We start from the raw sequence: 21,578 nt of genomic DNA on the forward strand, positions 1-21,578 counted from the left end.
TCTTTCTCTACCCACACGCACACACACACTCACTGTCTCATTCAGCCTTCTGCACAAACACACATGCATGCACCCCACCACACGTCACATGAATAGTTAATGCATGCAGGAGCCCTCTCTTCTTTTAGGGTCCCACACTTCAAACAGATTTGGTTAGTATGCCTACAGTGTATGCATCCATGAGCCCGAGAGTACATGTGTGTTCCTGTGTTTTTGGGGTAGCATGTGTACACTACATATTTGTATTATTTTATTTATTTTTTGTCGTTGCTAACAGATGTAATTAGCCGGAAGAATGAGAGCGGTATTAATCATAAGGAGCGGGACAGGATAAGGAAGGATGTACTTAAGAGGAGAAAAATGGATTTCTTCAATGAATGATGCTCTGACTAAACTGGAAAGCTGAGGGAGATTAAAAAAAAACAAAAACAAAAAAAGAGGACAGACAATGAACAAATGACTTCTTAGAAAGGCAGATTTATGCTGGCCACTAAGAGAGAATGCAGTCAGTCAATGGTCAAGGGTAAAAAGGGGAATGAAAGCATGTGAGTGGGTGAGCGCTGGGGTGAGAGTACCCTGTATTCCCTGGGCTGCCAATTTACCAGTAAGCCCTCTCAGCCCCCCCAACCAGCCAGTCTTGTTTGAAAGGCTGCTACTTTGGCTGCAGAGTGCCTACTACAACATATCGGCAAACAGAGTGGGTGTGAGACTTGCCAGATGAAAGTACATGCAGCACAAAGCTCTATCGGCTCCTCTCCTTCTGACACAGTGCCCCTTATATGAACTCTGCTGGATTAAATTTGAAGGCAAACAATAAAACCAACACCACCTACATTTTTCGTACAGTAATAAAGCTGTTTGATATATCACATAACCTTTTCCTTCTTCCCTTTCTGCCCTTCCATAGCATGGTTACCTTTGCTTTTCTGCAGTGTTTGCTTTTCTGAGGTGGGCTTATTTTAAAGTGCTAGGACTGTCTCCTAACAGAGTTCTACATGCTTCACCACCATCGAATCCCTTTGAGCAATGATTGGCAACAGATGATGAGTAAAAGACAATACTAATGTCGGCATTGGTCACTCTGACAGTGCAACCGGTAATTATTCTCATCCCTACTGCTGCTACCACCAGTGTGCTTTTCACTGTTATACATCAAACTGACATAAAAATAGGGGACAGCCACAGTTGGAACTATCCTGATAGTCTTTCAGCTCCATCACTGTCTTCTTATGAACAGACCTTAGGGACAGATAATCAGAGTAATATATATAAATGAGCTGAAGCAAGACAGATGTAAAATCAAGAACCCTTTAAATGAAAAGGTCTCCCGGTGCCTTTGTTCGAGAAAGGACATGTAGATTTCATCCTTTACCTAAGGAGGGAGTGAGAGCGAGGGAGGAGCGGAGGTGGTCAATGGTGGCACGACAGAGAAAGAATGGTTAGGCTGTATTTTCTGACTAGATTCAAAGCTTCACTGTAGCCTGTCAATAATGTTCCCAGCCTTTTTTCTTTGCTTTGTCAAATTAACAAGAGAAATTCCTCTGACCCAGAGAGACATTAGTTGGTGCGCCCATTAGCTTGTTTGTACAAATTTGTCTCTGTTCTCCACGCCAGCTATACAGCTCTTTAGGTACCTCTTTTCTGTGGTTAATTACCATGTTGGCCGCATTTACTATCCTTGACACTTCCTTTCTGTGAATCTCCTTTTTTCCCCCTCTGCAGACAAGATAAGGCTGCTCTGGCCATTCATGCGCGGATCAGATCACTCAGTCTGATATGAGACTGCTTTACCCGCGCCACCCCACCCACAGCGAGTCTCCCACTGCTGCTGATTAGCAGGCTGGCATAGCTCTTCACGAATGGGAGATGGGAGTACTGGGGCTACAGCCAGCTTCAACACCATGCAGTGATAATGACTACGGCACAATGAGTTCACTCGCTCACTGGTTGCTAGAGACACTGAGAATTTACCCCATACCAGTGACGGCATTTGTGAGACTTTCTCTTTAGTTGAAGCCGGTATAGCCATGTTGCTGTTGTATATACTGAGTATTTTGCCCTCACCATAAATGCCAAATCAGCAGATGGTCATGACTGACTGGGCTGGATGTCTGTTGATCTATATCAGAGCAGGTACTGTGTTTTTGAGTCAAAAGATAATCATTAGGAAACCTCCCCAGAGCTAAAACCAGTACAGGCTGTCTTATTGATGGGCTGCCCTTGACATGATCAAACAGCTCTCTGCCCCAAAGGTGTGGGGGTATAACATAAATCTACTGTCTGTAGGAGAAATACAGACTTAGTTCTGTTAAAGCAAGAGCACCAGACCGAAGTTTTGTGTGCAGGCAGACATCGCTGTGTGGTTTTCTCTTTGCCAAATTTTAGGTAGGATTAACGCAAATCTGCATCTCTGCACTGGCCTCGCGGTCCCAGGTCACCCACAGCCTGACCCAGCCTTCGTTAAACTTTGGCAGTGATTAAGTGACCATGACATCAGCCTGTGAACACACACACATGCATACACACACATTCATACGGTGTGCAGACGAGAGGAGGTGATGTCATCCTCTGCCAACCAGCGCTGGCAGCGAGAATGCCCACCCAGACAAGATTTACTAACAAGGTCAGGATGCCGATCATTAAATGAGACAAATGCTTCCATGCCATAAAAGCTTCCTGAGAGTTCATCCGTTGTAGCTGTATTTCAGAGGATTAGAAAAGACCCTTTGACTGCCCTGTGAAGCTGTAAGTGTCACCATCTTTCAGATGTGGAGTATAAACATACGCATTAACCTAACACTAAAAGCTCGGGTGGTCATATAAGGTAGGTTCTTAAACTAACCAGAGAAATGGTCTATGGACTTTATTTATATACCTCTAGCCTTGCTGAATACTTAAAGCATTACAAGCATCATTCATACATATAGCACTTGTGCTTTACATAAATATGTAACTAAGGGACCATTTTGGGGAATCAGTATCTTGTGCAAAGACACACCAAAGGTCGCGGGCGGAAAAGCCAATAAATGAAGCACAAGCCTCTGTTTAGTGGATAACCTGCTCCACTCCCTGAGTCACAGCTGCCCCACAGAGACATAGTTGGGTTACCTGAGACGCAGCACTGAACATATGGGGAGAACGCTTTAGAGCTGGCTGTTGAATAGATGACAGAGCCTCCTGTGTGGCACAGACGTTTAGTCTGATAATGAGCCCGTTTTCTTTCTAAAGTCTCCCTGCAATTAAAAGACCTCTGGTATAAACATTCATTTAGTTTTTCTCACTTCCTCCCTCTTATCCTAAATCACTCAAAACAACTGCCTGAGGCTACAGCAGCATGGACACTGAAATTAATGCCGAATATGGTTTTAAAAAAATGTAACTGTAGCACAAAAATATGCTATTTTATTTTACAGACGCTGCTAAAAAAAGGAAAAAAAGCTCCCACCTGGAGCTACGGGAACAGACATTCTCCTCTGTTCAGCATGGTTATCTTATCGTTCAGATTCAGATTCAGATGAGCATCTTTCCAAACCAAGATCTTTCCAGTAGTTTTGAAAAATGTGTTTCCTCACTCCTTTGGCAGCCCCAGGTACATTAAAATGGAAGAGAGAACTATCAGGCTTATCGGGCTGTCAGTTAAATCTTATCAATCCAAAGCTCTGAAGCTTTCAACTGACTGCGAGGCTGCTTTCTCCTGCTTGGCTGTTTTAATAGTATACTGAAGGTAGAGCTCCTCTGTGCTGTATTGGCTTACACAGCAGCAGTTTGCTGGAAGTGGCCAAACACCTCCAGGCTAAGATTTATAGACTTTCTATAAATCCTCAGAAATAGATAAACGAATCCCAGCAAAACCAGACAGCAATGAATGCAATGTCCAGTTAGCTGAGTGATACCCTGCACGGCACACTCCAAACCTATCGGACCGACGCTTTTCAGGAAAGCTCTTTGTTCCAACAAGGTGTTCAACAAGCCTTTTGTTCCTGCTTAGCATCTGGCCTTGGACACAGAATATCAGATGGATCATTATTTGTGCGCTGACTGCTGACGGCCCAAGGCTGAGCATCTTCACTGCACCAATCTGCAGCCAATTAAGTAAGGCCAAAAGCATTCATGTAACATCTGTGGATACAATGCGTCATCACAGAAAAGAAAGGATTCCGCACAAAAACTGATGTCGCCTTTTTGCAATTGACTTGTCGCATTTGTATCATAATGTGGATTCAGGGAGGTTTCCTGTCAGAAGAAGAAAAAGAAGTGCAGCTTTCCGTAAATAAAATCCCAAATTCTTCCCGGAGGTTGTAAACCTGTTTTGTTGCAATCTCCTTAGAACTCTTTTCAACCGGTCTGTGGACTGAGCTGGAAAACAAGGGATTAGGGTATCCTCTGGAGAATTGCTTGAATAACAGGGGATCATTTGGAACACAGGGGAAGAAAGGGATTCTGAGTGGTAAATGGAGGGAAAAGCACTGTAGAGGTGAGGAAGGCGTTAAAAAATGAATTGGGGGGATAGTAAGTAAGAGAAAGCTGCAGAGGAAGCGTAAGGAAGGAAGGAAGAAAGACGGAGAGCGAGGGAGGGAGCAGCAGGCTGTAGAGCCAAGTCCTCTCTTCGATCAGTGGGCCTGGCTCTGTGCCAGTGAAGCGCTGTCCATGAGGAGGTAAATCATTTTCTGCCTGAGAAAGAAACAGGGGAAAAAATGATTGGTGGGGGTATGCCACAGCCATCTTGGAATTACTTTATTCCCAAAGATGGGAATTCCCAGTCGGCCAAAAATAAATGGAACAGTTGGCCCAGAAAGTGAAAAAACTCATCAATATTCAAGAAAACCTGGTTTGGTGATTCAGTACATGAGGGTAAACAACACAAATTTAAGAAGTGGCTTGTATCAGCGCAGACGTAAAAAGAACTTCTTTTTACTCTGATTTTGTTGAGAAAAAGAAGAAACTATGATTTGTCTGATTTGGCTCCTGTGCTTTTGGATGTCAGATCAAGAAGAACTGGCTCATGCCAGTAGACCCTCACTATCCCACTGCGGTACAGAGAAGGCGCTCTGTGCCATTGCCAATAAGGTTAAAGAGAGGTGGGAATATTTTTGGCAGACAAACACACAGGGTTTTTGTGTTTAACACGCTGAATATTAAGTATTGTGTCTCCAGACACCCTGCACAGTCACACACCCACTAATTCACCTCAACCCCGGAGTGAAAGGCCGCAAAACTCTGTTGCCAAGCTAGGGTCTTAAGGAAGGCTTAAGATGAGCAAAGGAAGGAAAATGGTAGGGTATTGTTGCATTTACTTTCACTTTATTGTTCCTTGTAACATTGAGGATCAAGTCTTGCAAATATGGCCTTAACTAGCTTGAACACTGGGCCATGACGAGGTGAAGAAAGCACAGGCTTTAGCTCTGCAGGACATGTTTGTTAGTCATTTGGATAAATGAGCCAATTAAACTCCTTTGTGGAAATAACTGGAAATAACTGCATTGAAATTCAAAGGTCATCCAACAAAAATCTCTAACAATTGACTCTAAATTGTTTACAAGAGGTTTCCAAAAATGCAGCGTCAGTAAAATGCTCCGCTAATGTGTCAAAACTGGTTCATGCAGCAAAAGTAAAAGTCTTTGGAAGAACATTCACTTTTCAGCTGATGGGTGACAGATGATAATGAAGACATGTTCATCCCTGCTCCACCGACTGCAGTCTCCCCACCTCTGGCACTGCTGACAAAGATTAACAGCTGCTTTCATCTCTTCCAGAGCATTTTCTCTCTGCTCCTCAGACAGCGCTCCAGGTATTTTGCTATGCTCCTCTCCCAGGCTGCAGAGAATCTGGAATAACTCCACATTTTCACATGTTGAACTGCGATTCACCCGTCATCCCACCCACGTCTTGCCTTCAAAACATCAGGTAGGCTGTTGCACTCAGGGCACACAAACACAACTTTTGGAACACACATGAAGTTATCACTGACTGAGTGACGTTTCCTGTCTCGGAAATCGCTTCGGTGCTTTTTTAGAAGCAGGATATTTGATAGACAAGCAACAAATGAGGCCTGCTATCAGACAATTACGAGACAATTCCTCAATCAAATATTATGCCCCTGTAGCTTAATGCTGTCAGAGGGGAAACTAACGTGAGAGCGTGATAACTTTGGGAGGGACGGGCAACGGGGGAAAAAGTACTTCTGGATCACTTCTCCACTTCATTAATCATTTGCTGCCAGAGTAAGACACCTAGCTATTATTTATTTGTACTTTCCCACACAGAGGCTATCACAACAAACAGGCCCACAGGCTGATGAGAACATTTGGGAGTGATTAATCAGTGGGCGGCCTGGCGAGACAGAAAGCAGGGGGAGGGGAGGTCTTACATGTGTTTCCTAATCTTTCATCTATATTCTGGTCAACTGGTAACCCAACTAAAACCAGAAAAGGTCCAAATCAGGTGAAATGGGCAGTACTGTCATGAAAGACCACGTAAATCAAATGAAAAGTGGAGACCAATCTGAAAATAAAAGCAGGGAAAGCAAAGAAACCGCGTGGCTGAGAAAAGCCACCAAAATGCCAGCGACTGCAGCCACATTATTCAAATTAAGCAGTTTATCCTGTATCACATACTGATAAACTGAGTCACCGAAACACACACAGCTACACTTGCTGGTTCTCATAGAGCGTATGGGGAAAAGGGGATTTTAGCACACCACAGCTGGCTCTCATGCGCTGGGTCGTGAACCGATTATAGGCTATAATCCTCTCCATTCAAGACGACGTGCATGTAGAAAACAGTGACAGAAACACAGGGGAGATCAACCGTCCTCGCAGCTTTTAATTTGATACGGTGGTTTTGCACGTCCAAGCCGCTCGCTTGTCTCATACATAAGTGGACATGAAAAGGTGGGGCACAATATCCTTTACAATTACTCTTAATCTTCATAATTCTCCACTAAGAAGTAGACTGTGGAGCAAATAAAACATAGGCGATGTACTAGAAGGACCATTAGGCATCCATCCTGTTTTAATGTAGCTTATTTTGCATTAACTGCTGCAGACTATAGTGAAGCCAGAAGTTAATACTGAAAATGTCCTGATAATAAACTGTCAGCAATATTTTTTATGTTTAATTTTTCTTACAAGCCCCATTGTTACTTGTTTTAAATTCCCCACAGCTACCATCAACCCATGTGAACCCTTTCAACCTCCTGGAGCCAAGCTACATATAGATGGAGATTAAAATAAAAAAGACAGTGTTATCGGAATGAAATGATTCAGCTACTAGGGCTGTGGGTAATGAGGGAAACCTGTCCTAACAATGCCCTTATCCTCAGTGGTAATCCGAGCTACATCCAGGGAAAGCTAGCGCCTCACAATTGACTTATCGAAGGACGGCGGGTGCAAGGTGGTGCTGTGCATATAATATTTATGTGTTTCACAACAAAATAAAGCTCTAGCACATGGGGAAGTCAACCTACAACCAGTGTTTAGGCAGATATTAGTTATTCATGTTGAATAGAAGTCTGTGGTGTGGCTGAGCATTGTGATGCCTGAGAAACCCCACTAGGAGCCTTCCTTGTTTCCTTGGATTCTGAGGCAAAAAAAGGCACTTGTGGGAGCTCATGAGGCCACGGGCGTCACTCTACAACTGCACACAATAGGTCATAAAATTCCTCAACATATATTCCCTGCCACCAGCTATTGCAGTTTACTCTTTCTCATTCCTCCATACTCTCACTCAGTGTCTCACACCCACAATGTTAAAGAGAAAGTGGTTGTAATGACAGAGATAATAGACTCCATTTGCATGACACTTTTCACTGAGGTGCACTAAAGAGGTTTAGATGGCATCCCTCAGCCCCTACAGGCACGATGCATAATATCCATTCAACAGGCTGAGGGTGAGAGAATTTAGTCTAACGCGATAACTAAACGCTAATGCGCTGATCACGGAGCCCAGTGGGCAGTTATCAGAAACATGCCGTTAAATGGGGAATGCTGGACGTGGGCAGGCAAACAGAGACGGAAATGGATTGATGCTGGGAGCGTGACCTCACCCTGCCCACGTGAAGCAATCGCACACAATTAAACCTTATTTATTGTCTCTGTCATCATCCTGAGTGACAAAAGAAGCCCAGTGTTAAGTGAGAAGCCTGCAGGACAGAGGTCTATGCTCCACATTTATTCATGTATGTTATCAATCTGTCAGGCGAGGATGGCAGCGCTTTCCCCTCTCCCCCAGGGCTTAGGACACGTGGACCCAGGGTGAGCACACAGACTTGAGTCAGCACTTCAGCTCTTTGTTTGTCACCCCCCTCCCACTTTAACTGCCCCCCTGCAGGCTATGTGAGTGGGCCAGACAGACTTCCTGACTCAGGGATTTATTTGGCATATTGGGGAGGGAAAAGGCATCAGGCTACCACGAAGGCAGGGACAAACCCTTTGCTTTTCTTTCAGTGGAGCTGTTTGCCATTTATAATGACAGGCACAAGTGACTCTGTGTTGCCCACCACACCACAGCACATCAGTCTGCTGCTGCAGGGGGCACAGCACTATCACACCATGTTATCATATCCCAGGGAAGACACAGATGCCCAGAGAGTGAGAGGGAATCTGCAAATGCAAATCAGTACTTCTATTCATTTCTAATATCCACCGAGGCTGAACACGGTTTTCTCTATGTCAGTCTTTATATCAAAAGACAAATTTTCTGTTACCTGAGAACGATGGAGGATTATGAGTCAGAGTGGAGCGGCATTTTGCTTTTTGCGGGTGGATGAGAAGGTGGATGTGGGTAGTGAGATGTATCTACTCGACACAGATGCCCGAGGCTCCGAGGCCAGGCAGGATCTCCATCAACACCTCAGCCTTGATGGTGCCCGACAGGCCTTGGTTCACAGGTTCACACCTGGGTTTATCTACTGAGCCCCAGCCCTTTTGTGGCCTCAGCTGCCACTGGGTCCGCCGCTGCACAGAGGCAGCCATTAGTCCCATCAGCCAGATTATGGCAGGAAAATACCAGCTGGTGTTTTATCCAACAGTAAACAAAGACAAATACCAGAGAGCAGCTCAACCATCCCAGCTACCACCCACTCAATACTTCTGATGAGCCATTCGCTGCCCTGGGCATGTGTTGCTCAGATTCAACAGATTGATATGAATCAATTCTCATTTGTCAGACTCCGGAGACAGAGGTAGTATTAACATTTCAGCTCCACTGTGGCTACTTTCTCAAAATGGAGCCAAGGTTTCTACAGTATGTTACACATGCTATACACTCCTGCTCTCGTGGTGGAATCCATCTCGCTCTGGCTTGACAACAAAACCATTAGCCTCTCACCTCCAGGGATCAGACAGTCCAACTCCAACTGCACAAAACTGCACATTCCACAGAGCGGAAAAGAGCGTGTGCCACACAAAGAAAGATAAATTGAGAGGGGGAGAGTGAGAAAGAGAGAGAAAGGGGTGAGAGGGGAGGGGAAGAGAGAAAGAAAACAGGGCACCTCTCGCACACAAACACACACGAATATCAAATATCCAAGTGCGCTCAATGATGTCTGTGCACAAAATAGCTTACTTCACTCTCATGGTAGTGAATCCAATATTCTTCTCCACAGGTACAGGTCTCCTGCTCTTAGTGCTGTCAGAAAGGAGCATCAGCCCGAGCACACCGTCTGAATGACAACACTTATAAGGAGCTGCTACTGCCCCACTCTTTATCCTCCCTGCCATGTGGGCCAGATCAGCTGTGCTTGGTGCACCCCTCTGGTTCACATAATCTATCCTGCCCATTTGTCATTCACTGAGATCCCTGCTGTCGATCACAGCACAGCCAACCAAAGCCAGCAGTGAGCTGCTTTGTCTGCTCTGAGCCTCTCTATACAACTGCATCACTGTCTCTTTTACAAGCAAAACGAATAGGCCGGCTCAGTTTCTCGCACAAACTCCAGAATAAACATAACTGGACACTGGCCTTCAGCAAGTCATCTGTTATTCAGAGCAAGAACAGCTACTTGTCATCCTGCTGCGCTTCCACTGTGCAGCATGTAGGACTCATTACTGAAGAGATGCTCTTCTTCTGACTAAATTATAGTCCAGTGGAGTAGAGAGGGCTGTTTCAACTTCCTGATTTCCAATCTTCACTTTTGAGAGAAAAATCAGTTACATTTTATTCCCACAAGCTAATGACTTGTTTCTATGGTTACTCAGAGCAGCCAGGGGATGAAGGGCAGAGTGAGCGTTCCTGACACAAAGGCACAGTCTTGTGTGTGTGTGCAGGAGAGCCGAGGCTAAATGGCCCTGCTGCCACAATTACAGGAGGATCCCTTCTGCACAATCACAGTCATTAGTGCACAAACACTCACCTGGGCAGCAACTATAGGCACCGGTGGATGACCATGAAACCACTTCCTCCTTCACATTCCAGCAAACAGCTGTCCGCCCAGCCCCTGCAAATCCCAACCTTTCAGCCTGCGTGCCACTTCTAAAGTCTGCATCCACCGACTGTCGTGTCTCTGAGGTCCTCTATACTGCTCTAGTCATTATCTCCTTGCATCTTAAGAGTGACTTCATTGTCCATCTCTGGGGTATGATAAGAGACGGTAGATGGACAAACTTAAACAGGGGCCCAACAACGTAAGATAACACTATCTCATACTGCTACACACAAAATTTGCCAGCTGATCAAAGTTGGCTGCAAACTGAGCAAGCATCCCCTCTCATCTCATGGGCCTGGTGTGTAATAAACACACTGCCACAATCAGCAGATGTTAATGGAAGAGAAAGATGGGGAGAAGGTTGTGCGAGGCAGCAGTTAGCCGCACCGTCTAGCCCCTGCTGTGAGCGTCGCCTGGTTTCATTACACAGCGGTGTGTCAATACACTAATCATATGCTCTGTCACAAGACAATCAGTGGTTAACGTGGTAGTCAGCTGAACACATGGCTCTAAATTCATTACCCCAAGTAACACACTGACGTAGCCAAACACACATAATGATATGCACACACACACACACCATCCAGTCAGAGTTTGACCCCTGACTCTTCCTGTCTCTCTGCAACTGTAAAGTCAGTCTAATTGCAAACTGGTCGTTACTGGCCCTGGGGTCATCTTTTGGTTTCAAGCTATTTCCTAAGATTACGAGAAACAGGAAGTGGGACAAAAGAACTGTTTTTGAGCTGGAATTTCACATAAGCCTGAAAGAAGCATTCATTAGATGATCAAAGACTTTTACTATTTTCTGCAAGTGGAAGAAAAAGAAGCATCAAGATAATATAAATGGCTGATGGACTTGGAATGGGAAGATTCAGAGAATAAAAGCTACACTTGGATTTTTTTTTTTTGACTTGCATTTGTCTACATAGCCTGGAAGGCATCTCTGTAATGCTGTTAATCAAATAAATTCATGTGAACAAATGAGTCATTTGGTCTCTTAAATTAATAGTAGTAGCTTCTTTTCCATAATCATCTGGTCTATCAAATAAATGATCTGTCCATAAATTACATTAAATACTTAAATAAGTCTTAGGGATGTGGCGAGAAGAGACTGAATTTAACATTTAAAATCCCAAAATATACTAGAAATCTGAGGCAAAGCTGCTCTTAGAACAATCTAACCATAAAAATATCAAAGTTTACTTGTTGTAAAGTTGACACTATTAGAATAAATTAAAATAATAAAACATTGAAGGCACAATTAGTCAATTCACAGGCACAAATAATTCATCTAAGGAGATGCAAATGCTGTGTTGTTATCAAACCAGTGTTTTTACCAGACATATTTAAACTAAATGCTTCTTTAACTAGTTGAATGGTTGACTTATTTTTCCGCTGCAAAATTAAACATTGTTAATCGCTTTTCTTTTCCTCTCACCAACAGCCTAGCGAGAACACCTAGACTCCGGCTAATTGCATTCTAATTAAAATTTCATCTGTGAATGGAATAGTGTTAGTGAATGTCAAACAAGTGTCCAAGGAGCTGTTTCCACGCCACTGGGGTAAGAAAAAACTGCTGTTTGGTTATTCTGGTCTTACACCCTGGGCTCGAAGGATTTGCACGTGCATCTCACTAATTGTATCTACGGAGAACAAAAACAGAATACTAATCAGATCTGAGTTTTCAATCATGTCTAAAACATGAGGGATGCTAATTTCATCTGCTTTTTTTTGCAGCTCCACTATCAGAGCAAATGGAAAATATTGTTGAATGACTCAATTTGTTTTGACTGTTTTACGTTTCAGACAACAATGATGTTTTTAAAAAATGAGCAACAACGATTTCACGATGATGTTGATGATGATCCCTGTTGCAGGGATAACAGCTGCAGAAGGTCAGGAAGTGGGTGTGCTTCAAATGGAGAACAGTGGATCTCCTCCACCCTATTTTTTTCTATCTGCAGAACCCAATGCTGTTTGAGGTTGGCCTATCATTATCGTATTTCTGCGAGCCAAGTCAAACAAAACATTCTTGGCAGCAAATTATCTTTTGGATAAAATAAAAGGTGGTGGTGGAGCGCACTCTCTACACCCCGTGTGCTCCACCAGGCCCTGTTGCAGGGAAAAGAACAAGTCCACCTTCCTCTTTTTTCCTGTCCACACTGAATGGCTAGATGCAGCTCTTTATGCTTATCTTTTTCTTTTAGCTCAAGTCCAAAGAAAACATGAGCGTTAATAAATCAATGTCAGGAATTTAACCTGTCTAGCAGAAGGTCATGCCTCACTGTTGTTTAAACCTCGTGCTCCTGCGACAGGAAGCAAGATACACAGGAAGTTACATATTAGGTGGAGGATTTGGAACATCCCCTTAGTCAAAGGAAAGACCTCATGGTCCCACTGATATACTTGGACCCTGTAAAAGCTGGCAACACAAACTCCATTTGGGATGCTTGAAGAAAAGCTAAGCCACATACTGATCCCCCATGGGCTTCCTGTCACACTCCACAAGCCCCTTCACCGGTTTTCTCTGTCTCCTGTGGTGCAGAGCGTCAATGGTCCTATGCATCATTCTTAGCCAGCTTCCCTTTCAGAAACGCTCATTACAACACAGCACTTTTTGGAGAGATGAGGCAGGGAATGTATGCACTGGCCTGCCAGGGAATCTGTCATTGACAATATTTCCCCAACCATGCACCCGCACAGAGAGGGTGAAGTCTTCTCCAGGGCAACGACAATACCAAAGCCAAGCAATGCTTTAAAAACAGGCTTCTTCAGCCTTGGATACACAGGGACCAAAATGCTTTTACAAAAAATGCATCCTGCGCTACACCTGTGGGAGCATCCAGTAAGTCTATGGCTGGAAAATTGCAAGATCCGTTTAAATTGGCGAGGCAAAACAAAGAAAAAAATAACTAAACATAAAATACCTCAGGACAATAGCTAGCTTTAACCTAAACCCCTTTCGTGAGACACTCCTTCCTCATATCGAATTATGCAATTCTGTTTTCTATTCATGGGCACTGGTGCCTGCAACTAAAAGGTTCATTTAGTTCCATGATGTGTATCCCAAGGCATGCTATAATTCAAGCATGGCAAGAACAACATCTCCAGTGAATAAGTGCCCCACATGGAGGTTAAAACCATGAGACCACGCGAGTCTGTGCATATCTCCTCTTCAACTCACTGAAGACTGAATGCATGCGGGTGTGTATGCAAACACATTTCAATTAACCATGCAGTGACTTGACAGCATGGGGGAGGTGCTTACCTAATGAAGAAGGAGGCTGCTGCAGATGAGGAAGGAGACGCGGTGGTTGATGTACTGGTAACGGGCGCTGGGAGTCCCGCTTGACTGGAGCTCCTCAGTCTGCAGGGCGTCAGGGTGCTGCCGCTGGTGCTGGTCATGGTGGTGACAGGGGCCTCCAAGGCTGTGACATCCCTGTCTGAATTTCCCATCAACCCATGGGCCTGTGTACACACAGATACAGAGATAAGACCACAACCGCCACTTAATGGTTTTACCACTTCAGCTCACCTTCCTTCCACTTTATTTGCTCCCCCTCTGCCACAGATGGATGGGCAGCTGCTGCAGCCAGTACCAGTTAGTGGGAGTCAGCAATATCCAAAGATAGCTCCCCACAGAACAGCAAGGATGCGGGACCATTCATTGATTCTGGCAACACTTACAAGGTTCCTCTGGCTGCAGCCTACTGTAATTAAGTGGTAACCCACATTTAATTAGTAATTAAATCACTAGCGATTTACCTCACTTTGCTCCTGATTATATCTATACCTGCAAGTTTAGCACTTTACTCCTCAGGAATGAAGAACGTTTCATCCTGCAGACTCAGTAAAGCTATCTCAGAGAGTTTCACAGGGAGTAACAACAGGTGGTGTACAGGTGGCATTTGTTCCATAGCTTAAATGTTTATGAGGCATGTGAGCTGTGCTTAAATGGCACACCTTACCCTGGAAACGAAAAGGACAAAACTGAGACATGCCGCATCTCTTTCAACCCTTCGGCTTTGACAACTCATGCCAAATCTATGAATGAACTCCTTTAAGGATAGACCTGTGTGTCTTCATATTTTTTTAATTATTTTCTGCAGCAAGACATTCTGCATTAGAACCAGTTCCACAAGTTTAAGTTGTGTCTGCAGCGTAATAAATTAACAATAGATTGAAGAAGTTTTGACGAGATTTTTGTGAAAACTGTTGCAACATAAAGCTGTGAAAAATAACATTAACTATATCTAATGGCACTGCCATTGGTTTATTGTGTATGAAAAAGGCTTCACGCAGAGTTTGAGATGCATCATGTAACAAAAATTAAATACATGCAGTATTACCTTTTAGCTCTCAGAACTCAGGTTTTAAGTTCATTTTTAAAGTTGAGGGGAATACTGCAGGATTTTTGGAAAGCTGGACCACAGAAAGGGTGAGCAAGAGCTCCATCTTCAGTGATCCACTTCTTTTGGTTACACCAAGCCATGGCGTGCAGAGAGCTAATTATGCAAGTCAAAAGCTGACTCTGAGACGACACTGGAGCTGGAGTCACCATGCAGACAAAAGGTTAATCCCCACTGAAGCCTCACGTTTATCCTAGCTGACGAGAACCCATTCTCTGAGGTTTTAGCATCAGAAATTAAAGAAAGGCTGAAGCTATTCAAAAAAACATTTATAAAACTGACACACGACACTTTGTAATCAGCACTGACCTTGAATTCAGCCCAACACAGGGCAGCAGCCTCAGTGCCATTTGACAGGAAGTGTATTATAAACACAGTTCAGGCCCTCTGCATATTTACCACATTGGGGTTTGCCCTAGACTCATGTTTGGCAACAAAAATAACACCCCTTACAATCTTTTTTATAAAGTGTGTGGCCTTCCACCATTTGCCATTTGTCTACACACACTGACAGCTGCACTATTTATATGCCAAGCCTGACATGAGAATGCCATACATCAGGATGTGAGGACATAGTTACATTCATATATGACAGGCTTGGTTCTTGCTTGGACTCCTGCTACTGTTAGCTTTACACGCAGCTTTACAGCACATTGTACACGCAGTACAATGTGCTGCTATATTAAAGCAGGGCTGCATTATCTTTTCCTGGAAACGCTCCACTGACCATTTGTCAAACAGTAGCCTTGTGGTGTTTGGTCTTCATGAATTCCCACTTTCCCTTTTCTTCCTTTTGAGCTTGTTATCAGATCTTAGAGTCATAGCCTTGCTTTAAAGGTCTACTTTTGCTCTCTTGGGGCTTCATCATAGAAGCTAAGTCAGATATCAAGCTGTGCATTCCAAAGTTTTGACTTTAAAAGCATGAAAAACCAGGCAGCACACTGAAAGCAAACCACAGTAGTAGGCCGCGCACTATGCTGGTGTTAGCTTGGTGCATACCAGCGAAGCAGACCTGCTGCACTTTGTCATGTATGACTAGGGCACTTCACGCACAGCCATACAGGAAGCAGATGTGTACAGCCTATCAAATCTGTCACTGACTGAGTAGGTGCAGTGCCGGTTTAAAAATCAAGTAGCAGACAGTTTCAGGAGCACACAAGACAGCTGGTCACAGGTGGGGTTTCAGCGTGTCCTTGAAATGGACATGTACATTCATACACACACACTCAAGCTTAGCACAGTGCCTTTCAAATAGTATTCCTCTCTGTAGCCTTGGACCTGCACTTTCCCTGATTCTGGCTGAAAAGTACAATCTATCCCCTGGTCAAGTAATTAGGCTGTGTCACTGGAGCCATGTGTGTTCAGCCGTTTGCACCCAAAGTCAGTAATGAGCTGGCCTTACACCCTTTAACCCCTAGCCCTCCCTGATCCTTTTGCCTTGGAAAGAAAAGGAAGAAAAAGGAGGGGGGGAAAACGAGACAAAGCAAGTAACCATAATGGAAAAAAGTGAATCACATAAGTGAAAAGGGTTTGGGAGAATGCTTCCTATGAAATGTGAAGTGAGCAGAGTAGGACAGCTCTTTTTCCACCCTAGACTACCAGGACTCCTCTGTGACCTTTGATCCCAGGAGTCAACAGACGATTACTGCTGAGGCGAAATAGGCCTTGCGTTAATCTGGCTTTCGTGCCTGGCTGGCTTCTGTAACCACCAGAAACCAACTGAGGCGAAAGCTGAGTTCCTACCATGTAGGACTAACATACCTTCTCATTTAGTGCCGGTATAATTAAAAGTTCTCTAGTGTCTTTCAGAAAATATAGTGTAACAGCACAGCATTCAAATTCTTTCCTAATCTGTGAAGAGTGGGGATTTCCTTCCCCTTCATTTCTGCATCATTTTCTTCTCTTGTCATTCTCTCATTCTGTGGCGCATTGCCATCAGAGCCCAGCTGCACCGAAGCAGCCGAAGCCAAGATCATCTGCTGGGCTTCAAATTGGTGGCAATGGAGCACACCGTGGCAGCAGGCAACCACCGGGCCAACAACGGAAACCCTCATGAGTCAAGAACACTTGGTTTTTGCAGATTAGTGTACATGTGGTTGTGGATTTAAATGAGCAAAGGGAAGAAATGCAGATTTGGATCAATCAATTTTTGCTGTTAGCAGCAGCAGCATCACACTCCTAGTAATGTGATTTCACGGATTACCTTAACTACTTAAAGATCTTTATTCAAACTGCCAATAACAGCAGGGATTACATGAGCAACTGTGAAGCTGGAGCATGTCAACTTTGGTTTTTGCATCCGACTCTTAGACTTGCAATAGACTGTTTCAGAAAATGCACATGTTTCTCATTCGCCCAATTCGAGGCAGCTACATTCAGTGGAACCGCTGCCAGCCAATTATAAAGATGGAGCCACATAGTTTTCAATTCAATAGACAACCACAAACATAGCTTCAGATGTTAACCAGAGCCTTTTCCCAAATGGGAGTGTCAAGGTGCTCTATAATGGTCTGTGTGTGGGAGTGCCTCAGGCTTGACACTTTCTGAAGAATTTCTGTCTAACACACACAGTCCATCTCTGCTTCTTGCACGCTTTCCTCACAAAGAAACTAAGAAGAAATCATGAATTAAAGCTTGTGCCTTTCGGCACTGTGTAACCTCCAATCCTCGAGAGTGTGTGTGGGTTTTTGTCATTCTAAAGGATCTGGTTTTAATGAAAGAACCCAGCTTGAGAAAATAACACCATTTCTTCTGTGTTTGTAACTTAATGTCCTGAAGGGACATTTCTCTCTGTCCAGGGAAGGCTTCAGCCACAGCTACAGAAACCGAGCAACTCATCCTGGCTCCACGGGCCGCTAATTGCTTTTAGACACATAGATGGAGAACACAAGTCTGCCTCTCCCTTCAGTGCCAGGCTGTTTGATTTGCCCTAGATTGCGTACATGCAGTTAAAAGCTTTTGATGGCCTCCCATAAACCATCTCTACAGGCACTTGTTGACATTAAGGGGAGGATTGAAAATCTGTCTTTAATTTTTCAAGCAGGAAGAAGGAATAACACTGCCAAGACCTGCAGTAGACTGCAGTTATCAGCGCAGCTAAAACAGAAATGGCACGATTTACAGCTTATGAAGCAGATGGAAAATTTTTTTTTTTTTTTTTTTTTTTTTTTTTAAATGACATCAGAAACAGCAGTATGCGACATTACGTGATGGCAGAGCTTCAGTTCATCCTTTGTCATTTTTTTTTTTTTTTTTTTTTTTTAATAAATAGGACAGGGGGAATGAATGAGAGAAAGAGGGGGAGAGAAAGAAAGAAAACCAAAGGGGAGAAGAGACGGTGAGAAGGGGGGGGAAGAGAGAGAAAAAAAAAAAAAGAACTCCTGGGTCACCTGTATGGAGAAAAAAAAAAAAAACAAACAAACAAAAAAAACAAACAGAGGAGACAGCAAACAACAAAGAGCAACATAATAATAGAGAAAACAAAGCACCATCACAATAAACTAGCTAGCCATAGATATCAATATTTACTAAATAATAAACGATATTGTGCAGCTCGCAAGATAGACAGCGCACAGTGTGCTTTGAGGTAGCAGCCAAGAAAGCTTTAGTCCGCGTCTGTGAATACCCATGTGTGCATACCTGTGTGGATCAGCGCGCTTGCATTCCAAAGGTTTCTCCATGTAATGATCTGCTAGGGAGTGTGGGGGGGCCACAGCCCCGTCCTCCAGGGTGTGAAGCGGGTATGGAGGAGATCAAAACTCCAGACATCCAGAGGCCCCCAGAACACAAGAGACCATGGAAGACCAACAGAGGGGCAGCCGCGCCACTGTTCCAGTAAGAGCTGAGGAGAGTCCCAGATGAGGGCTCGCCCAGCAGCCGCGGAGCAGAAGTCAGGGGGAGTTGCAGTGACGCGCCCGTGAGCTCCGCCGGCCCCCAGCTGTGCCTGAGTGACCGAGCCCCAGGCCGAGAGGCCGGGGGCACCCCACCTCCAAAGGGGCCCGAGCGAGCCCCAGGCCCCAGGCCCCGACAAGCGGCCGCCAAGGAGTGAGCCGGTGTGTACCCGGACGCCCACCCCCAGACACAAAGAACCACCAACACACCGACACCTGAGGGAGTCCGCCACCGGCAGGGGAAGTGGTGGTGGGTGGAGATAGGCCTCCAAACCTTGGAGGGCCTGAGGTGTCCCCAGAGAGGTGGCGTCTGACACCCAACCTGACATATAGACACAGACATACAGGCACACACAGACACAAACATCCATTCCCACCCTCATGCTCTCATATGCACTTACTCCACACTCAACCAACGTGGAGACAGACATAAAGAGACGTTGTACACACGATCACACTCCCCAAGCGTACTCTACAAACCGGGTCTAGGTACCCTTGCCCCTGGAGGGGGGAATTGCACCCAGACCCAGGTGGTGTTACCCTTTTCCCTGCGGTGGGGAGAGGCAGACCACCCCGACTCCGCAGCAGCAGGGAGGCCCCACACCCCAGACCGCAGTCGGACGGCCAACTCCTCCTACTAGCCCTCCCGCTCCAGCAGGCCGCAGAGAATGGGGGTGGGAGAAGACTCCAAACCTCCCTCCACCCGCTCATTGTAGTGTTGATGCATATGTGTTCTAAGGTGCAATTAAAACCCAGGAGGGCATGGAGCTACCTGCCAGAGAGCAGCAGGTAAGTGCATAGTCCCTCCTGCTAGCCCTCAATGACTAAGTGTATTTAAAATTGAGAGGTGGGCAACGACGTCAGGGGTGAGGTATACACCCTGATGGTGATTTGGACTCCGTGATTGTGCCCACCCCCAAGATCCTATATGTATGTGTAATGAGAGTGTGAATAATGTGAATGTCTAAGTTGTGGGATAAAATTGAGGCAGAGGCAGCCAGAAGGGGACGGGGGGGGGGGGGGGGGGTAGCCTCCTCTGCACCCTGGTGACATACCCCCACTCCAAGGCCCTGCATGTGTGGGTGGTTGTGGAGGAGCGGGAAGAGGGAGGCAGCTGGAGATGGGGAGGGAAGGAAGGGAGGGGCAGGTAACCCCTCCCTGGGGCCAGCTCCCCCGCTGACCCCAGTAGGCACTCCCACCCTCCGCGACCCACCAGGGAAGGGGGGCCCAGGCCCATCAGACCGGGGCCCAGTGCAGTAGCGCCCCCCGGCTCCACAGAGCCCTGGACAGTCCACCCAACCCCACCACAGAGAAAACTGCACCCACCCCACCATCCACACATCTTCCAGACTACATAAGACGGTAAACGCCCAGGCTGAGATCTTCCTCCACCTCTCCTGTATCTCCCCCTCCTGCAGAGAGTTCCTGAAGAGAAGAAAGCTCCTGCAAGATGTGACCATCCCCCCCACCAGTTGAAGAGCCCCCCAGGCGGCTCGACGCACCGGCGGCACCCTGCTCCAGGGCCGGGCCCCCATGCACCCACCCGCCCACAACCCCGGCAACACACCAACCAGGACCCAAGCCCCCGAGGCCCGGCCCGGGCCCCAGCCCAGAGACGGAGCGCCCCCAGAACCTCACGCCCATCCCGGACCCACCCAGGGGCAGCCAGGTTGCCAGGTCAGTAACCCACGTCCGTCAGCACAGACCCTCCCCTAGCCCCGCTGCACGCAGCCGCGAGGAAACAGTCACCTGAGAGCCAACAGAGCCCCCAACCGGACGTGACCGCTACCCCGGGTTGAGCCCCCCAAGGAAGATGCCTCCGGGGAACCCCCCGACGCCCTAAGCCTGTCCCTACCCCCTCACCAATCACAACAGTGAAGGCGGGACCAAACTATGACCCCCCACCCCCACTAGGTGATGGAGCTGATAAAAGGGGCCCAGAGCAATTGATCTAATGTGGTGGCAGAGGCTGTGTCAAGACTAATGTAATCTAATAGATAGATGGAAAATATTAAAGTACAAGGACGAGATCAACCCTGGGCACGCATGCCACAGTTGGCACGAAGGGTTAACTGATGGCATGACCATAGCTGGACTGGCCACCGATGATTTTTTTATTTTTATTTTTAGTAATGGTATAAACAATGAAAGTTGGTGGATTGGCCAGATGCTGGCAGATGTGTAAAAATAACTGTTTGGTGGTGGCTGCCACAAGAGGCCAGGTGGATGAGGGAAAGGTGAGGCAGGAGGAGCAGAGACCTGAGGTGGCCGCTGGTCCGAGTGTCAGGTGAACTGAACTTCAGGTAAGAAGTTCAGGGGTGGCTGTAGCTTAGGTGGCAGAGCAGGTCAGCCACTAATCAGAAGGTCGGTGGTTCGATCCCAGGCTGCCTCCTGGCTGCATGCCAAATATCCTTGGGCAAGATACTAACCCCGTGTTTGCCTACTGGTGGTGGTCAGAGGGCCCGGTGGCGCCAGTGTCCGGCAGCCTCGCCTCTGTCAGTGCGCCCCAGGGCAGCTGTGGCTACAATGTAGCTTGCCATCGCCTGTGTGAATGGGTGAATGACTGAATGTAGTGTGAAGCGCTTTGGGGTCCTTAGGGACTAGAAAAGCGCTATACAAATGCAGGCCATTTACCAAGTTATGACCTGCAGTCTCTCTGGGTCAGATATGAACCAAGTTTAGGTGGAGTTTATTTTCGTTGTGCTGACTTTTTACAGTCAGTTACAATAACTCTGCGTACTAGCTAGCATGACGGAGTTTCTATACAGCTGGGTGGGTGCTTTGATGTTACTGATAGTGAACTTTATTTTATTCATAAGGTTCGTTAGTCGAGTTGCCAACCGTGCCGTAAAAAAC

The 21,578-nt window shown here is 45.9% G+C and overlaps 1 protein-coding gene across 3 annotated transcripts in view; it reads right to left on the reverse strand.

Annotated features, from left to right (window-relative positions):
• The window catches only part of kif26ab (kinesin family member 26Ab), a 71,000-nt gene that overhangs the window by 19,389 nt on the left and 30,033 nt on the right, over positions 1 to 21,578 (reverse strand). For 2 of the 3 annotated variants that reach the window (XM_076877360.1, XM_076877361.1), the window contains exon 4: positions 13,692 to 13,891. In XM_076877360.1, coding sequence (XP_076733475.1) covers positions 13,692 to 13,891 — 200 coding nt within the window. Of the gene's footprint in view, positions 1 to 9,564; positions 9,643 to 13,691; positions 13,892 to 21,578 lie in introns of those variants that run through there. The other variant, XM_076877362.1, reaches the window with a different exon arrangement.

The sequence above is a fragment of the Maylandia zebra genome, linkage group LG19, assembly GCF_041146795.1.
Source record: "Maylandia zebra isolate NMK-2024a linkage group LG19, Mzebra_GT3a, whole genome shotgun sequence".
In the NCBI taxonomy this organism is placed as follows: domain Eukaryota; kingdom Metazoa; phylum Chordata; class Actinopteri; order Cichliformes; family Cichlidae; genus Maylandia; species Maylandia zebra.